The sequence below is a fragment of the Dendropsophus ebraccatus genome, chromosome 12 (assembly GCF_027789765.1).
Source record: "Dendropsophus ebraccatus isolate aDenEbr1 chromosome 12, aDenEbr1.pat, whole genome shotgun sequence".
Lineage (NCBI taxonomy): Eukaryota > Metazoa > Chordata > Amphibia > Anura > Hylidae > Dendropsophus > Dendropsophus ebraccatus.
In genome coordinates, this window is record NC_091465.1 from 37,959,303 (window position 1) to 37,973,211 (window position 13,909).

General features: G+C 41.3%; 1 protein-coding gene across 1 annotated transcript; it reads right to left on the reverse strand.

The window, feature by feature from the left end:
• Positions 1 to 389: 389 nt before the first annotated feature.
• LOC138769874 (zona pellucida-like domain-containing protein 1) lies at positions 390 to 12,534 on the reverse strand. Its single transcript, XM_069948597.1, has 10 exons — positions 12,441 to 12,534; positions 11,228 to 11,454; positions 9,110 to 9,294; positions 8,572 to 8,644; positions 6,411 to 6,508; positions 5,043 to 5,129; positions 4,757 to 4,935; positions 4,304 to 4,320; positions 2,586 to 2,691; positions 390 to 640 (listed from the first exon to the last, which is right to left on the reverse strand). The coding sequence occupies exons 1-10, from the start codon at positions 12,532 to 12,534 to the stop codon at positions 435 to 437; spliced, it is 1,272 nt and encodes a 423-aa protein (XP_069804698.1). The 3' UTR covers positions 390 to 434.
• Between the last annotated feature and the right edge of the window lie 1,375 nt (positions 12,535 to 13,909).

Sequence of the window (13,909 nt, forward strand, 5' to 3'; positions counted from 1 at the left end):
AATGATTAATAAAAATATACCCTGCTGTGCCTTCTTTATAAGATCACTAAGGGTAGTCAAGTGTAAGGACCAAAACCAAGTGGAAGGAGAATCATCAGATTTGCTGTAGTATATAGCAAATAGACCTGTATAGTACCAACATATCAAATTTATGTATAACTGGTGATGCACCTCAAAGCTAGCCTCACTGTCCTCTTTGTATTGCATTAAATAGGATTTAATCGATGGTTCTTCCTTGAAATTAAAATTACTTTTTTTATTTTACAAGCAATCACAAAAATAAATCTGGATTTATATGTAAGTTTTAACATATCACAAATAAATCAAGACTACTATTCTTCATAAATTGCAACATCATAATAGATTATAATACACAGAATTTCAATGTATCCATTACAGTGAATAGGGATCTCTGCAGCAAGTCAGTAAAGTGCTTATTTTCCACTAAAGGTGAAGTTGTCGACTCCATTCTTTTCATTCTGAGTCCGGATCCGCGACATTTTATACACAAACACGCTACCAATGGTGAGGGCCACCCCCAACAACGCAGCAATGATGATTCCAACAATGAGTCCTATTAATGTCCCCTGAAGCTGATTGACTTCAGATATACCTAGAAGAGATAAATCAAGACGTAATCCTTATTTCTGTAAATGGTTAAATAAATGTGGATGGATGGACAGCAGCAGGTGTGCTGTAAATTAAATGGGCACTGTCACTTCCAAAAGGTTTTGGCATGTCATAGAGACATGTCAAAAGGTTTGATCGTTGGGGGTCCGGGTGTTTATATCCCCACTAATCACTGTAATAAACAAGGAGAAATGGCCACAAAGCACAATGTCTTCCAGCAATGTCCGTGCAATCAAGTCAGACATCAGTAGCAATACCATAGGCCCATCTGCTTTCATGCGTACAGAGTTGGAAAGACGTGCTCTGCTGCGTGCTACTCCCTTTGTTCTAGCAATCGGTGAGAATTTGAACAACCCCACCCCCATTAATCAAAACTTAAGATTTTTGTCTCTAAAGGTCATATTACACCAAGCGATTATTAGACATATTTGTCTGATTACTGGCTGTTCAAGCCGATAATCATTTAGTGTATTAGGTCATGTAAAAGGGCAACGATCAACCGACATGCACAATGTTGGCTGATTGTTGTCTTCCAACATGTTGAATTAAAACGGTCACAACATCGATAGTCTGCTGCCCATTGCTCCATGTTATATCTGCAGCCACCGCTCTCAGTGGTCCATCTGGACTATCTAAGAATCATCCAGGCCGCCCCTCCTGCAGCTCCCCTTGGCCTCCCGCTTGCTGCCTGTGCGTGTAATACCGCGGGGGACGAGGAGCAAGCGAGCACTGATCTGTCAGATCAGCGCTCGTTACCTCCTTGTTCCTACTGTACAGTAGATCAAGCCATGTAATACGGCCTTTAAATATACAAGGGCAATAAGCCCAACAGCATGTAATAGAGTAGTAAATCTTTAAAACTTTATTGTATTCCCAAGCACATGTGAGCTATATTTGAACCCATCTGGGTCTGTACCAAACATGATTGTCATGAAATGTACTTGGAGATATAATTAAGGGTTTTGAAGATTTGTCTCTATCTTGGATGCTATTACACTTATTCACCTTATAAGTTTAAAGGCCTTAATCTGGGAATGTCAACTCTCCAGAGTGCATCCAGTCTCTACATTGCCATATGGATTTGTACTCAATGGTGCTGTTGGACAACGTATGTTTTTGGTGTCTATAGGACATGTCAAAAGTTTTTGGAAGTGACAAGTGCTAATGCCCGCCCTTGTTTTTCTAGAGAAATATTAAACTATCTGTATTTCCTCACTATGCATTAGAACAATAAAAGAGCCCATTGTCTGAATATGTTCCCCTTTAGAGTAGTAAAATGCTTCAAAATATCTTGGTGCTGTGCAAATACATATATATATATATATATATATATATATATATATACAGTATATATATATATATATATATATATATATATATATTATTATTATACTACTGTACATGAGCCTATAGTTATATTTGTTAGTGATAAGGCAGATACAATGTAAATACACTTACTTGTTTGACTTGCACTGTCAGTTGTGGAAGCTACAAAATATGAAAATATTAGAGGTGATAATACAAAACATTGCCCTATTGTCATTATTTTCCTTTGATGTAGGTGGACGACTTGGCTCAAGAACAAGCTTTGTGACAAACCTTATCTACCAAGCTTCCTTCTATGTCACTTACAAACAGAATAAAAAGAACAAGACCCTGAACTGACCCTTGTGGCCATCACTAGTAACCAGTCTCTACACGTCAATAACAACACAGGTACAACTGAAACCTTGTAGAAAGAGTGGAAACTGTTATAACTGCAAAGGGTGGCCTGACTCCATATTAATGCCTATTGTAGAATGGGATGTCCTAAAAACTCCTATAGGTGTAATGAACAGGTGTCCCAATACTTTTTTTATATAGTAGACAGATAAAAAGATAGAGTAGAAAAAAAATTGCAGCACTTACATACAGAGAGAGAGTCAGAGAGAGAAGAACTTCTACACATCTCTTACCTTCATCTTTGGTATATATAGGGCCAGAAGACACTGTAACACTTTCTGTAGTCCCCTCAGTTGCTGCCGTGCCTGCGGCTCTCCTCCTTCTCCTACCGTTACAATTCTGTTCAAGCATAAGGAACCCAAGTTAGAGCTTGATGTACTGTTTATACTAGGCTGTCCATAACAAAATGAATATACAGTAGATACATAGCCTACAATTAAAACTGCTAATATTTACCAGGAATTCATTGAAGCTCAATGCTGCACATTAAAGGGAACCAATCACGCCGAAATTGCCCCCATTGATAAGGAAGCGTGCTGGTACATCAGCCAGCACGCTTCCCAAACATCCCCTTGTCCCCTCCGTCCCCTCTTTTGTTAGCCTGTAATCTTACTTTTGTGATGTCCCGCGCCGTATGCTAATCAGCCCCAAGTAGTCAAGGTGGGCTGAACTAGTCAAGGTGGGCTGTACTAGTCACGGTCCTGGGCGCTGTAATCACGCCCAGAGGGGCGTGATTCAAAGACCTTCGCTCCGCCGACGTCATCTCTGGCCCGCGTTCACATCGGCGGCGCGCCGCGTCTTTCGCAGTACGGCGGGAGAAGACGCTGACGTACTGCGCGTGCGCGGCGTGCGGAAGACGTCGGCGGCGCTTGCGTTCCAACGCTGACGTCTTCCGCACGCCGCGCACGCGCAGTACGTCAGCGTCTTCTCCCGCCGTACTGCGCATGCGAAAGACGCGGCGCGACGACGACGTGAGCAAGGGCCAGAGATGACGTCGGTGGAGCGAAGGTCTTTGAATCACGCCCCTCTGGGCGTGATTACAGCGCCCAGGACCGTGACTAGTACAGCCCACCTTGACTAGTTCAGCCCACCTTGACTAGTTCAGCCCACCTTGACTAGTACAGCCCACCTTGACTAGTTCAGCCCACCTTGACTAGTTCAGCCCACCTTGACTACTTGGGGCTGATTAGCATACGGCGCGGAACATAACAAAAGTAAGATTACGGGCTAACAAAAGAGGGGACGGAGGGGACAGGGGGATGTTTGGGAAGCGTGCTGGCTGATGTACCAGCACGTTTCCTTATCAATGGGGGCAATTTCGGCGTGATTGGTTCCCTTTAATGCAGCTCAATATAGCACAAGGCTATATTCACACAACGTATAACGGACGTAATTATTATGAAAATATACGTTACCTTGCTGTCTATGGGATCCCGGCCGGAGCGTATACACATAGTATACGCTCCGGCCCGGATCCCTAGCGGCGCCACAAACAACTGACATGTCAGTTTTCTGCAGCCGCTATTCACTGAATAGCGGCCGCAGAAAACCATGTCAGCGCACACTGTGGAGCAAGAGGATCTGGCCGCAAGCTCCATAGTGTGCAGTGGAGAGTTCTGATGCGGGCGTGCATCAGAACTCTGCAGCTGCAAAGATCATCCGGCCGGTACTGTAGTACTCGCCAGGATAATGTTTTCAGAGACCGGCTGTTCCATGACCCGGCCGGGTCACGGACCGGCCGGTCTCATACGGCCTAATAATTATAATGATACAAACGTAAGTAGGATTTACAAATAAATTTATACAAATCTAAAGATCCTAAAGAGGTACTTTTCAATTTAAGCTTATATGTCCCCTATGCACAGGATAGGGGACAAGTATGAGATCGCTCCATTCATTGGATCATGTGACCCACAGCTCCATTCATTATCTACTCTCGACTTGACTCGACTCGACTGTTTCCTGCGGCTCTATAGAGAATGAATGGAGCTGTGGGTCACGTGCCGATCTGTAGCTCCATTCATAACAAAGGAGCCGAGGCACCAATCAAGAAACCCTTAGGGGGACAGAGGCCAAATAAGTTTCAATTGGAAAACCCCTTTAGGTAAATTAATGTGTATCCCATCTATTAACAATTCCGCGTAGTGGTAATAATAGCACTAGTGGTTATGAAAGCGTTGGACAACAGGAACCTGAGAACAAATGTAATGGATACCAGGGAGTGTGGTACTACAGAAATGGACACCATGGAAAGGACAAAAGGAGTAGCAGACCACAGAGTACCAAAATGCCACTAGACACAATGGACTTGGGCACTAATAAGCTGAGCATTCAAAGCGAGAATACTAATCGGCCCTTAGCAATTGCCACACATTTGTACTCTCTAAACCCTTACATAGTGAACAACATACCTGTTGCAGCTGTAAACAAACATCAGGCTGACAAAGTCTTACGGCACAGTGGAGGTAGATGGTAGAAGTTGGCTGACCACTGTGCTGCAAGAAACGGAAGGTCTCAAATGTGAACTGAGCTGATTTCCCAAGACCATTGGACAATACTTGAGTCTTATTTGTAATGGAACACCTATGCAGAGAAAAGGCATTAAGGACATTTAGAGACTATGTAAATGCCATGTATTATTCTCATAAAATTGGCCACTGTTTTTAATGTCTTGATCTTTTAAGACATACCCCGATAACAAAGGGAATTTGTTTGTAGCATCAGTTGTCACCAGGGGTGATGGAGTAGCAAAACATTCATCCAGTTGCACATTGAAGCTTAAAAGAAGAAAGGAAACCTGTTATGTACAGTTAAGTTATGACTTAAAGGGGTGTTCCAGGAAAAAATAAAATTTCCCCTATCCACAGGATAGGGGAAAAGTAGGAGGTATTTAGATACTAACCATTAGTTATAGAACTCATTGGCTAATAGAAAGCCATGTGTAAATAATCTATATGAAGGGCTTATGTATAAAGGCAAACTATTTAGCTGCTGTAGCGGCCCTACAGATGGGGGGGGGTATACTGTAGTAGTTGTATTCCTTTTTAGGGTACCTGCTGCAGATCCTGTACTGTGAAGCTGAATGGGTCCCATACACGCAGCGGATCCACTGCGTGTATGGGACCTGGCCCCTTTAACCCCCCCCCCGCAGCCCCGAGCATATGTTACCTGCCCATATGCTTACCGGCTGTGTGGGAAGCTCCCCTTGCTCCTCATCAGCCAATCACTGCTGCCTGATTGGCTGATAGGGAGCGAGGGGAGCCTGGAGCTTCACACACAGTCGCTGCGCCGAGCAGGTAATAAATGCTTGGGGCCGGGGCTGCAGGCCCCGGGGGGTTTAAAGGGGCCAGGTCCCATACATGCAGCGGATCTGCTGCGTGTATGGAACCCATTCAGCTTTACAGTATAGGATCCGCAGCGGGTCTCCGCTGCAGATCCGGTACGCGTACCCTTAAGGTGGGTTTTGAGATCTATTAGAATAAATATTTTCTCCAAAAGTCTAAGTATCCCAAATGGCACTAAGGGGGAGATTTATCAAACTGGTGTTAAGTAGAACTGGCTTAGTTTCCCCTAGCAACCAATCAGATTCCACCTTTCATTCCTCACAGATTCTTTAAAAAATGAACGGTGGAATCTGATTGGTTGCTAGGGGCGACTGAGCCAGTTCTACTTTACACCAGTTTGACAAATTTCCCCCTAAGTCTTTCTGTCCCAGAGGGTCTGATATGTGGTTGTGTTAACTAGCACCAAAAGAAGCCTATTTTAATACTCTTTACGGGCTCCCCCTGCCACTCATTGTAAGGGAATCTATCAGCGGGTTAGGAAACACTGGAGCACCATATTAAAGCCACTTCTGTGTAAAGTCTAGGCCAGGATGCCCTAACGCACTGATAGAATCCCTTTCCATAATCTTCTCAGAGTAGAACTGAATACACAAAACGTTCTGGTTAGGCATAAAGGTCAGCAATGTGCTGTCAGAGTTTAGCCAATGAACAGCATCTTATCAATAAGCGCCAATGCAATTTTGGTCATGAAGTAGAAACCACAAGACAACTTACTTGGCAGTGAGGTTATTGGCCATCACTTGAACATACACATTCTTTTTAAGTGGAAGAGCACTACCATTTGATTGCAGTGGAGCAGTCATATTTACATCCTATAAGAGAATACATTGACTTATTTCAATGATATATTACTGTACATGGTCTGAAAGAGGTCATGATGGCATGTATATACTAGATTAGAGCTTATAATATCCTTGCTTATTGTTGAACAATGCAGAGATGAACAATGCCCAAACAGTGACTGGCTGCAGCGAGTTTCTACATCATTGACCGAGCATCATCAAGTGAGTATGCTATTTTATACAGGTAGCACATTTAGGTTTTTATTACATAGAAATACCTCTGCAAATTAGGCCGGGTTCACATAACGTTTTTGCAATCTGTTTATTTCATATGGATGGAAAAACGGATGCATTTGTTTTTCTGCTTTTCCATTAACTTGCATTATTAAAAAAACAGATCAAAATGCATCCTTTTTTAACGTTCACAAAAACGTAGTGGACCATATTTTGTGTATGTTAAAAAAACAGGATGCGTTTAGATACGTTTTTTTTTTAAACAGATCAAAATGGATGCACACAAATGCATCCATTTATTCAAGAAAAAAATGGATTTTAAAAATGTAGTGTGAACCTAGCCTTACCCATACATATTAGATTAAAGTTTATGAAAACAATTGTTCTGAAGTTGAAATTTAACAATAAATTGTTTTAGTTGACCCATGATAGACTATCACTGTCTAAAAATAAGTCGGCCATGTTTGTGAGGTCTATAGTTTGTCTATGAACCATCTTCCGGGAAAGTATGTTCCCAGAAACATTGGTAATTTTTCGATCATGAATGGCCAGTAGGAACAACTGTAATGGCAAAACTGGACTGAAATGTGTATGTCTGCAATGTTGAAATAATCATTCACAGGTAATCAGTTGCTCAACCGTTGTTCAACCATCAACCTACTTCTATGGAATGTCTATGGCCGTCTTCACCATAGAGACTCAGCAAATAAGCACCAATTTAAAGAGGACCAATCACCTAAAAATCACTATCCCTATTATCAAAGGAAATCTCTCCCTAAGTCTATCTAAGAAGATACAGACTGCCTGTGCAGTCTGTATCTTATCCCTTTACCCAATTCTCTTGCTTGCTGAACGAAGGCCGGGCGCCGCCATCTTGATGACGTCACTTTGCGTTTCACCGCTGGAACGCAAGTGACGTATTCAAGATGGCGTCGCCCGGCCTTCCAGCACCGAACAAGAGGATCAGGTAAAGTATAAGCTACAGACTGTAAAGGCAGTCTATTTATGAAGATACAGACTGCCTTTGCAGTCTGTATCTTATACTTTACCTGTTCCTCTTGTTTGCTGCAGCAAGGCCGGCGCCGCCATCTTGATTACGTCGCTTGCGTTCCACCGCTGGAACGCAAGTGACGTATTCAAGATGGCGTCGCCCGGCCTTCCAGCACCGAACAAGAGGATCAGGTAAAGTATAAGCTACAGACTGTAAAGGCAGTCTATTTATGAAGATACAGACTGCCTTTGCAGTCTGTATCTTATACTTTACTTGTTCCTCTTGTTTGCTGCAGCAAGGCCGGCGCCGCCATCTTGATTACGTTGCTTGCGTTCCACCGCTGGAACGCAAGTGACGTATTCAAGATGGCGCCGCCCGGCATCAGACTGCAACGGACAAGAGGATCAGGTAAAGTATAAGATACAGACTGCAAAGGCAGTCTGTATCTTCATAAATAGACAAAATGAAGATACAGACTGCTGTTGCAGTCTGTATCTTATACTATACCTGTTCCTCTTGTTCGGCCCGGCCGCCGCCATCTTGATTACGCTACTTGCGTTCCACCACTGGAACGCAAATGACGTAATCAAGATGGCGGCGGCCGGCATTGCTGCCGCTGTGGATGACGGGAGCTTCCTGTCTCGAGCCGGCTCTTTTGAAAAGAGCCGGCGCGAGACAGTGAATTAAAAAGTGAATAACACAAAAACTCGGCCGAAAAAATAAATAAAAGTATTTACAAATGTTAATTAAATAAATAATTACATTGAATTAGAAAATAAAATTTTTTTTAATTTCTTCCGTGATTGGTTCTCTTTAAGCTTTTGGAGGAGGAACATTTTGTTTAATTTAAAGATACTAGGTTACTTACATTAAATAACTGCATACTCAAAGTGCTGATGAAGCTTCCATTATCTGTCTTGATAGCAACTGTTGCTGAAGACCTGCCAATAAAAAAAAATTGTAGTATTATCACTTACATTTGATCCTGTTAAAACCCAAATGCATTTACATCATGTAACACTCTATAAGTCTAGGAAGATGATATATGAAATCATACTATCATACTGATAGCCCAGCTCCTGTAATCCCAGGACAGGAGACCTATGCCGGGAAGCTAGGCTGCCACAATAAATAGGTGGTGGGCTAGCCTAAAGCCCCTTGTTGTGTTTTACTGCTGTAAAAACACATATGGATGGTCGCTTATAGGGTTAAATAGATCTCTCACCAGCCCTTTTAGTCATTTATGAGATGTACTAATGAAGAAAGGTCTGGAACTAATGTAGTTGCCCATGATCTTCTATTTCTCCTACCGTAAGGACTAGACAAGTACGTATTTCCACACTAACTGCTAGAGAAGAAATTGTCTCTTTAATTTTTAACCATGCAGCTAAAAATCATATACTCACGTCAAGAGTTGAGTGTTGTTAAGCATGTACTGTAATGGGTAATGGCAGGAGAAATTGTAATTCAGGTTTGTGCTATAGGTAATTATCGGATCGGTTATATCCGGGGTGTTCACATAACCTGAGATAACCACTGTTTGGACGTTTGAGAAAGATTGGAAAACCCCAGTTCCTGCGTGATCCTCAATCTAAAAAAGAAAAGAAGAAAAGTATAACATTAGGGGACATTCGATGATAAAAAAAAATATAAAATGATTATAAATGAGTAAACAACCATTTAAGATTAATCCTAGCCAAAATAAATATGTCATAAACATTGCTACAATAGTTAAAATACTAAACATTTTTTAATTTCATAAATTTCCATACATTAGGGTGGAGTAATATTTCTATTTAAACTCTGGGGGGCTCAGATACTGTGTGAGGTGTAATTTTTTGTGCCATGATCTGTCATTTCTATCAGTAGCTTGCTCATATGTATGCAACTTTTTTTATCACGTTTTATTACAATTTTTTTCTGATTTAATGTGACCAATAATTTAGCATTTTGGAATTTATTTGCGCTTACATTGTTTACCGTGCAAGATCAGGAAAGTGATATTTTAATAGGTTGAGCGATTCCGCACAAGGCGATAAAAAATATGTTGTTTTTTTAATTTATTTGTATTTATAAATTTGAAAAGTGGGGTGATTTAAACTTTTATTATAGGATGGGATTTTTTAGTTATAAAATCTTTTTTTACAGTAATATGTAATCCCCCTAGGGGTCTTCTATATATAATACATTAATTGTTTACATAGATCAACACAGTACTGCGTTGATCTATGTTATCTGCACCCGATTACTATGGGCTGCTGGAGCCCATAGTAAATGATTGCTGAGCCGGGATCACTGTCATAACGGTGCTAGACAACCAGGACCCCTCCATGATCGCCGCGTGGGTGAGCCATAAAGCCGCTAGACCACCAGGTGAGGACTTTTAACAGCATTTAAATGCAGCTGTCAGTTTTAACAACTGCATTTAAAGGGAACCAATCACCGGAAAAACGCATATAGAGCTTTTGAAATGTGCTGTTAGAGCACACAGCACACTTGCCACATGTGTTTTCATAGCCTCCGTGCCGTCCTGGTGTAAGCCGCAAAGTAACTTTATAAAACTGGTGCCCTGTATGCTAATTACCTGAGGTAGTCATCTGGGCGGTGTGCGGCTAGCAGGTAGTCATGGTCCCCTGGGCGTTCTTCCGCTGTAATCACGCCCCTCTGCGCGTGATTCAAATGGCAGAGTAGCTGTGGCGTCACTCAGGAGCGAACCATGCCCGAGGTCGGCGCGCTTACGTACTGATGCCGGACGCCGCCGCGCATGCGCAGTGCAGCCGCTTCCATTCCAGCTGGACTGCGCCTGTGCAGAATAGCCTCGAACTCCGGCTCACAGGCTATTCGAGGCTATTCTGCACAGGCGCAGTACAGCCGGAATGAAAGCGGCTGTACTGCGCATGCGCTGCGGCGTCCGGCATCAGAATGTCACAGCTACTCCGCCATTTGAATCACGCCCAGAGGGGCGTGATTACAGCAGAAGAACACCCAGGGGACCGTTACTACCTGCTAGCCGCACACCGCCCAGATGACTACCTCAGGTAATTAGCATACGGGGCACCAGTTTTATAAAGTTACTTTGCGGCTTACACCGGGAAGGCACGGAGGCTATGAAAACACGTGTGGCAAGTGTGCTGTGTGCTCTAACAGCACATTTCAAAAGCTCTATATGCGTTTTTCCGGTGATTGGTTCCCTTTAAATGCCTAATTAGCTGGGGGGCAACAATCGTCCAGAGCTGGCTGGTTCAGAATGGGATAAAAGCGTGACTCCTCTCTGAACCCTCCTAGCGGCGCCATGACGTAAGGTTTCGTCATAGGTTGTCAAGGGGTTAAAGGGGTACTCCAGCAAAAGTGAATAAGTACAAAAGTATTTGGAAGGTTCTTTGAAATTGGTAAATCCCACTACAAATAGTCGGAAAAAAAAAATTCTGGCTGAAATAATGTGTTGGTTTTACATATACATACATGAAAAAACTGGTAAGTAAAGTAAGAAAAACATCATATGTTCTTATGGTTTTAGTACATACCACAATAGTATTCCCACATGCATTTTCTGTTGTGTCATTTAATGGGAAAACAAATTTTACAACTGGGGGATCAACTGTTGTATCCAGAGCTCCAATACAACTGTTCATGCTACGTTTCCCATTGAGAGCCAAGGTAGTGGGGTCAAACTCAGCATACTGAACTGGGCACGCAGAGATGGTCAACACAATTGTTGATGGACCACAATTCACCATAATATCAGTGTCCACTAAAAGTAAGAAAATATTATAATTACAAAGCAGTATAGTATAGCTATAGGTAAAGCAATGATTTCTGTTCTAAATCTTCTGTGTATTTTAATACTGGAATGCAACACAACACTGTAAAATCACAGGGTAGGACTGTTGGGTTAATCAATAGTGATAAGCCAACATGTTTGTAAGTGTTTGTATGTTCGTACGAACATGACGCTAATTTTTCGTGTTCAATGATCGTGAACAATTTGCTTGATGATCAGAATGGTTATAATGGTTACAATGATCAATTTACGCCATCGCATAATTTACATTTTGCACCTGATAATCTGTACGCATGTGCGTAGACTGAAGCATACACTTCTACCGTATGTTTGTTATTTGTTTGTGAATGTTCGGCAAACACAAACCAATCATGATTATTTTTTTATGTTCGTGTTCGGGATCCAAACCAAACATCGGGATGTTCGCTCATCACTATTAATCAATAAACCCCAAGAAAGCTGCTAGACGGCGGAACGCATGGGGTGATTTCTTATCCCATCTGACTCTCATTCTGTTGGACTGCATATGGTGATCTTTTCTTATTTTTCTTTTTCTATTCTCCATCATTTGTGGTTATATTTTGTTTTACCGGGTCTCTGTCTAGGTAGAGATGTTGGATTTTTGTTATTGTACATACAGTCCAGAGTCAGAGTGGTAGATTAGCCCTGGCTGGAACACCAGCAGGACTTATGGTGACATTTTAGTATTTTTAATGTAGAGCAGTATTTGGGGTGTTGTCTCCCTCATTTTACTACTCCTGTACATTCATATATTTATGTGGTATTTTTGTATCTATGTCAGTGTTATAATAAAGATGTTTGTGATGTGCTACCATTTTTTGTGCATATGCTTTTTTTCTTTTAGAGGATGCTGAACCAAACATTGGGATGTTCGCTCATTACTATTAATCAATAAAGTCATTTCAAGTAGAAATGTAGAAGGAGGTACAACAAACCTGGATATCGATTATAAAGGGTCGAGCAGTTTAACCTCATTCCAAGACATTGTTGACTGGCTAAACCAAGCAAAAGAAGAATAAATGCAACCATTATGTCTGCAAGAAAAAAAAAAGAAAGAAAAAAATAATAAATAAATAAATAAAGAGTTAGATGGATGAGAAATGGTAATATAGATACATTCTATTATATTTGGAATCCTCGGCAGCTTATGAAACTAGAACTGATTCCTGATATTGTCATATATAGCATGCATGACAAAATATAAATATATATAAACATAAAAGATAAAAGAATAAAAGGCCAGAATTTTATGTTTTTCCATTCCCCCATTAAGATATAATCAAAGTTTATCACTCTAGTAACCCCGGCTGCTCTGTGACCCGGACACAGAACGAGCTGTGTTATACAGTATGTAGTGTGAACCCAGCCTAATACTGCATGAATGTAAACATGCATTTTTGACAGATATTCGATATGGGCCATAAGCTGATGAGGAAGAATTGGGGCTTTTTGGGTAACTAGTAGGAGTCCCATTATTGGGGTCTCCATTGCATAGTTTATGCATTTTTGACAGCTGTTCTTTTCGCACTATAGGTGGGCTGGTGAGGAAGAATTGGGGCTTCGGGTCCTACATACTGTGGTGTCATTGGGTGTCATGGCTCTAGAAAATGTACAGTACTTGAAAATGAAGGCATACATGGTATATGGTAAAACTACATTTTACATTGAAGTTTTAACAAATATAATAGAAAATTGCAATTGCAATTATTAACGCTATAAAGCTAATGTGAACGGAATTCATAAACTGCTGTCATGGCAGCAAAATTTTATAAAACTGCCTGGAATTAGCCTTTTTCCAAAGAGATTATAATGTGAAAGCAGCTTATAGCAGCAGTCTTACCTGCAGAGAATCCTTGGTGGATATATGGAAAGACAACAACCAGTCAGATACATTTATACTATTAGATCAGAAAACTGATCTTTTTGGCATTGGAATACATTTCTGACTACAGGGCTGAGAGTGGTATGAATTTCATTGTCACCGACTATCTCATCCCGCATACAATGGCCGATACGTACCCAAAAGATATCAGTTTCTCTGAAAGAATTTGGGACATGACTGTGAACAGTATGAGGCGGGAGAATGATCTTCAGCACCCTCGCGACTGAATAAAGAACATGTGTTTTATCATAAATTCTATATATTTACAGAAATTGTATACGTAAGCGACCGGGAAACAAGAACAGGCAAAACGTTACACAATCCTGCGGCAATAACGTTTCATATTAATTTCAAAATAATATTAGGAATTTATGACGAAAGGCAAGTCTATTTCCTTATCTAAAATTATGAGAAAATAGCACAAAATAATATCCTACAGTCAATACACTTGCAGTATCATATTCTCTTTCGTCTAGGGTAAAATGATCTTCAATAGTGTTTAGTCTAGACTATACACAGAAC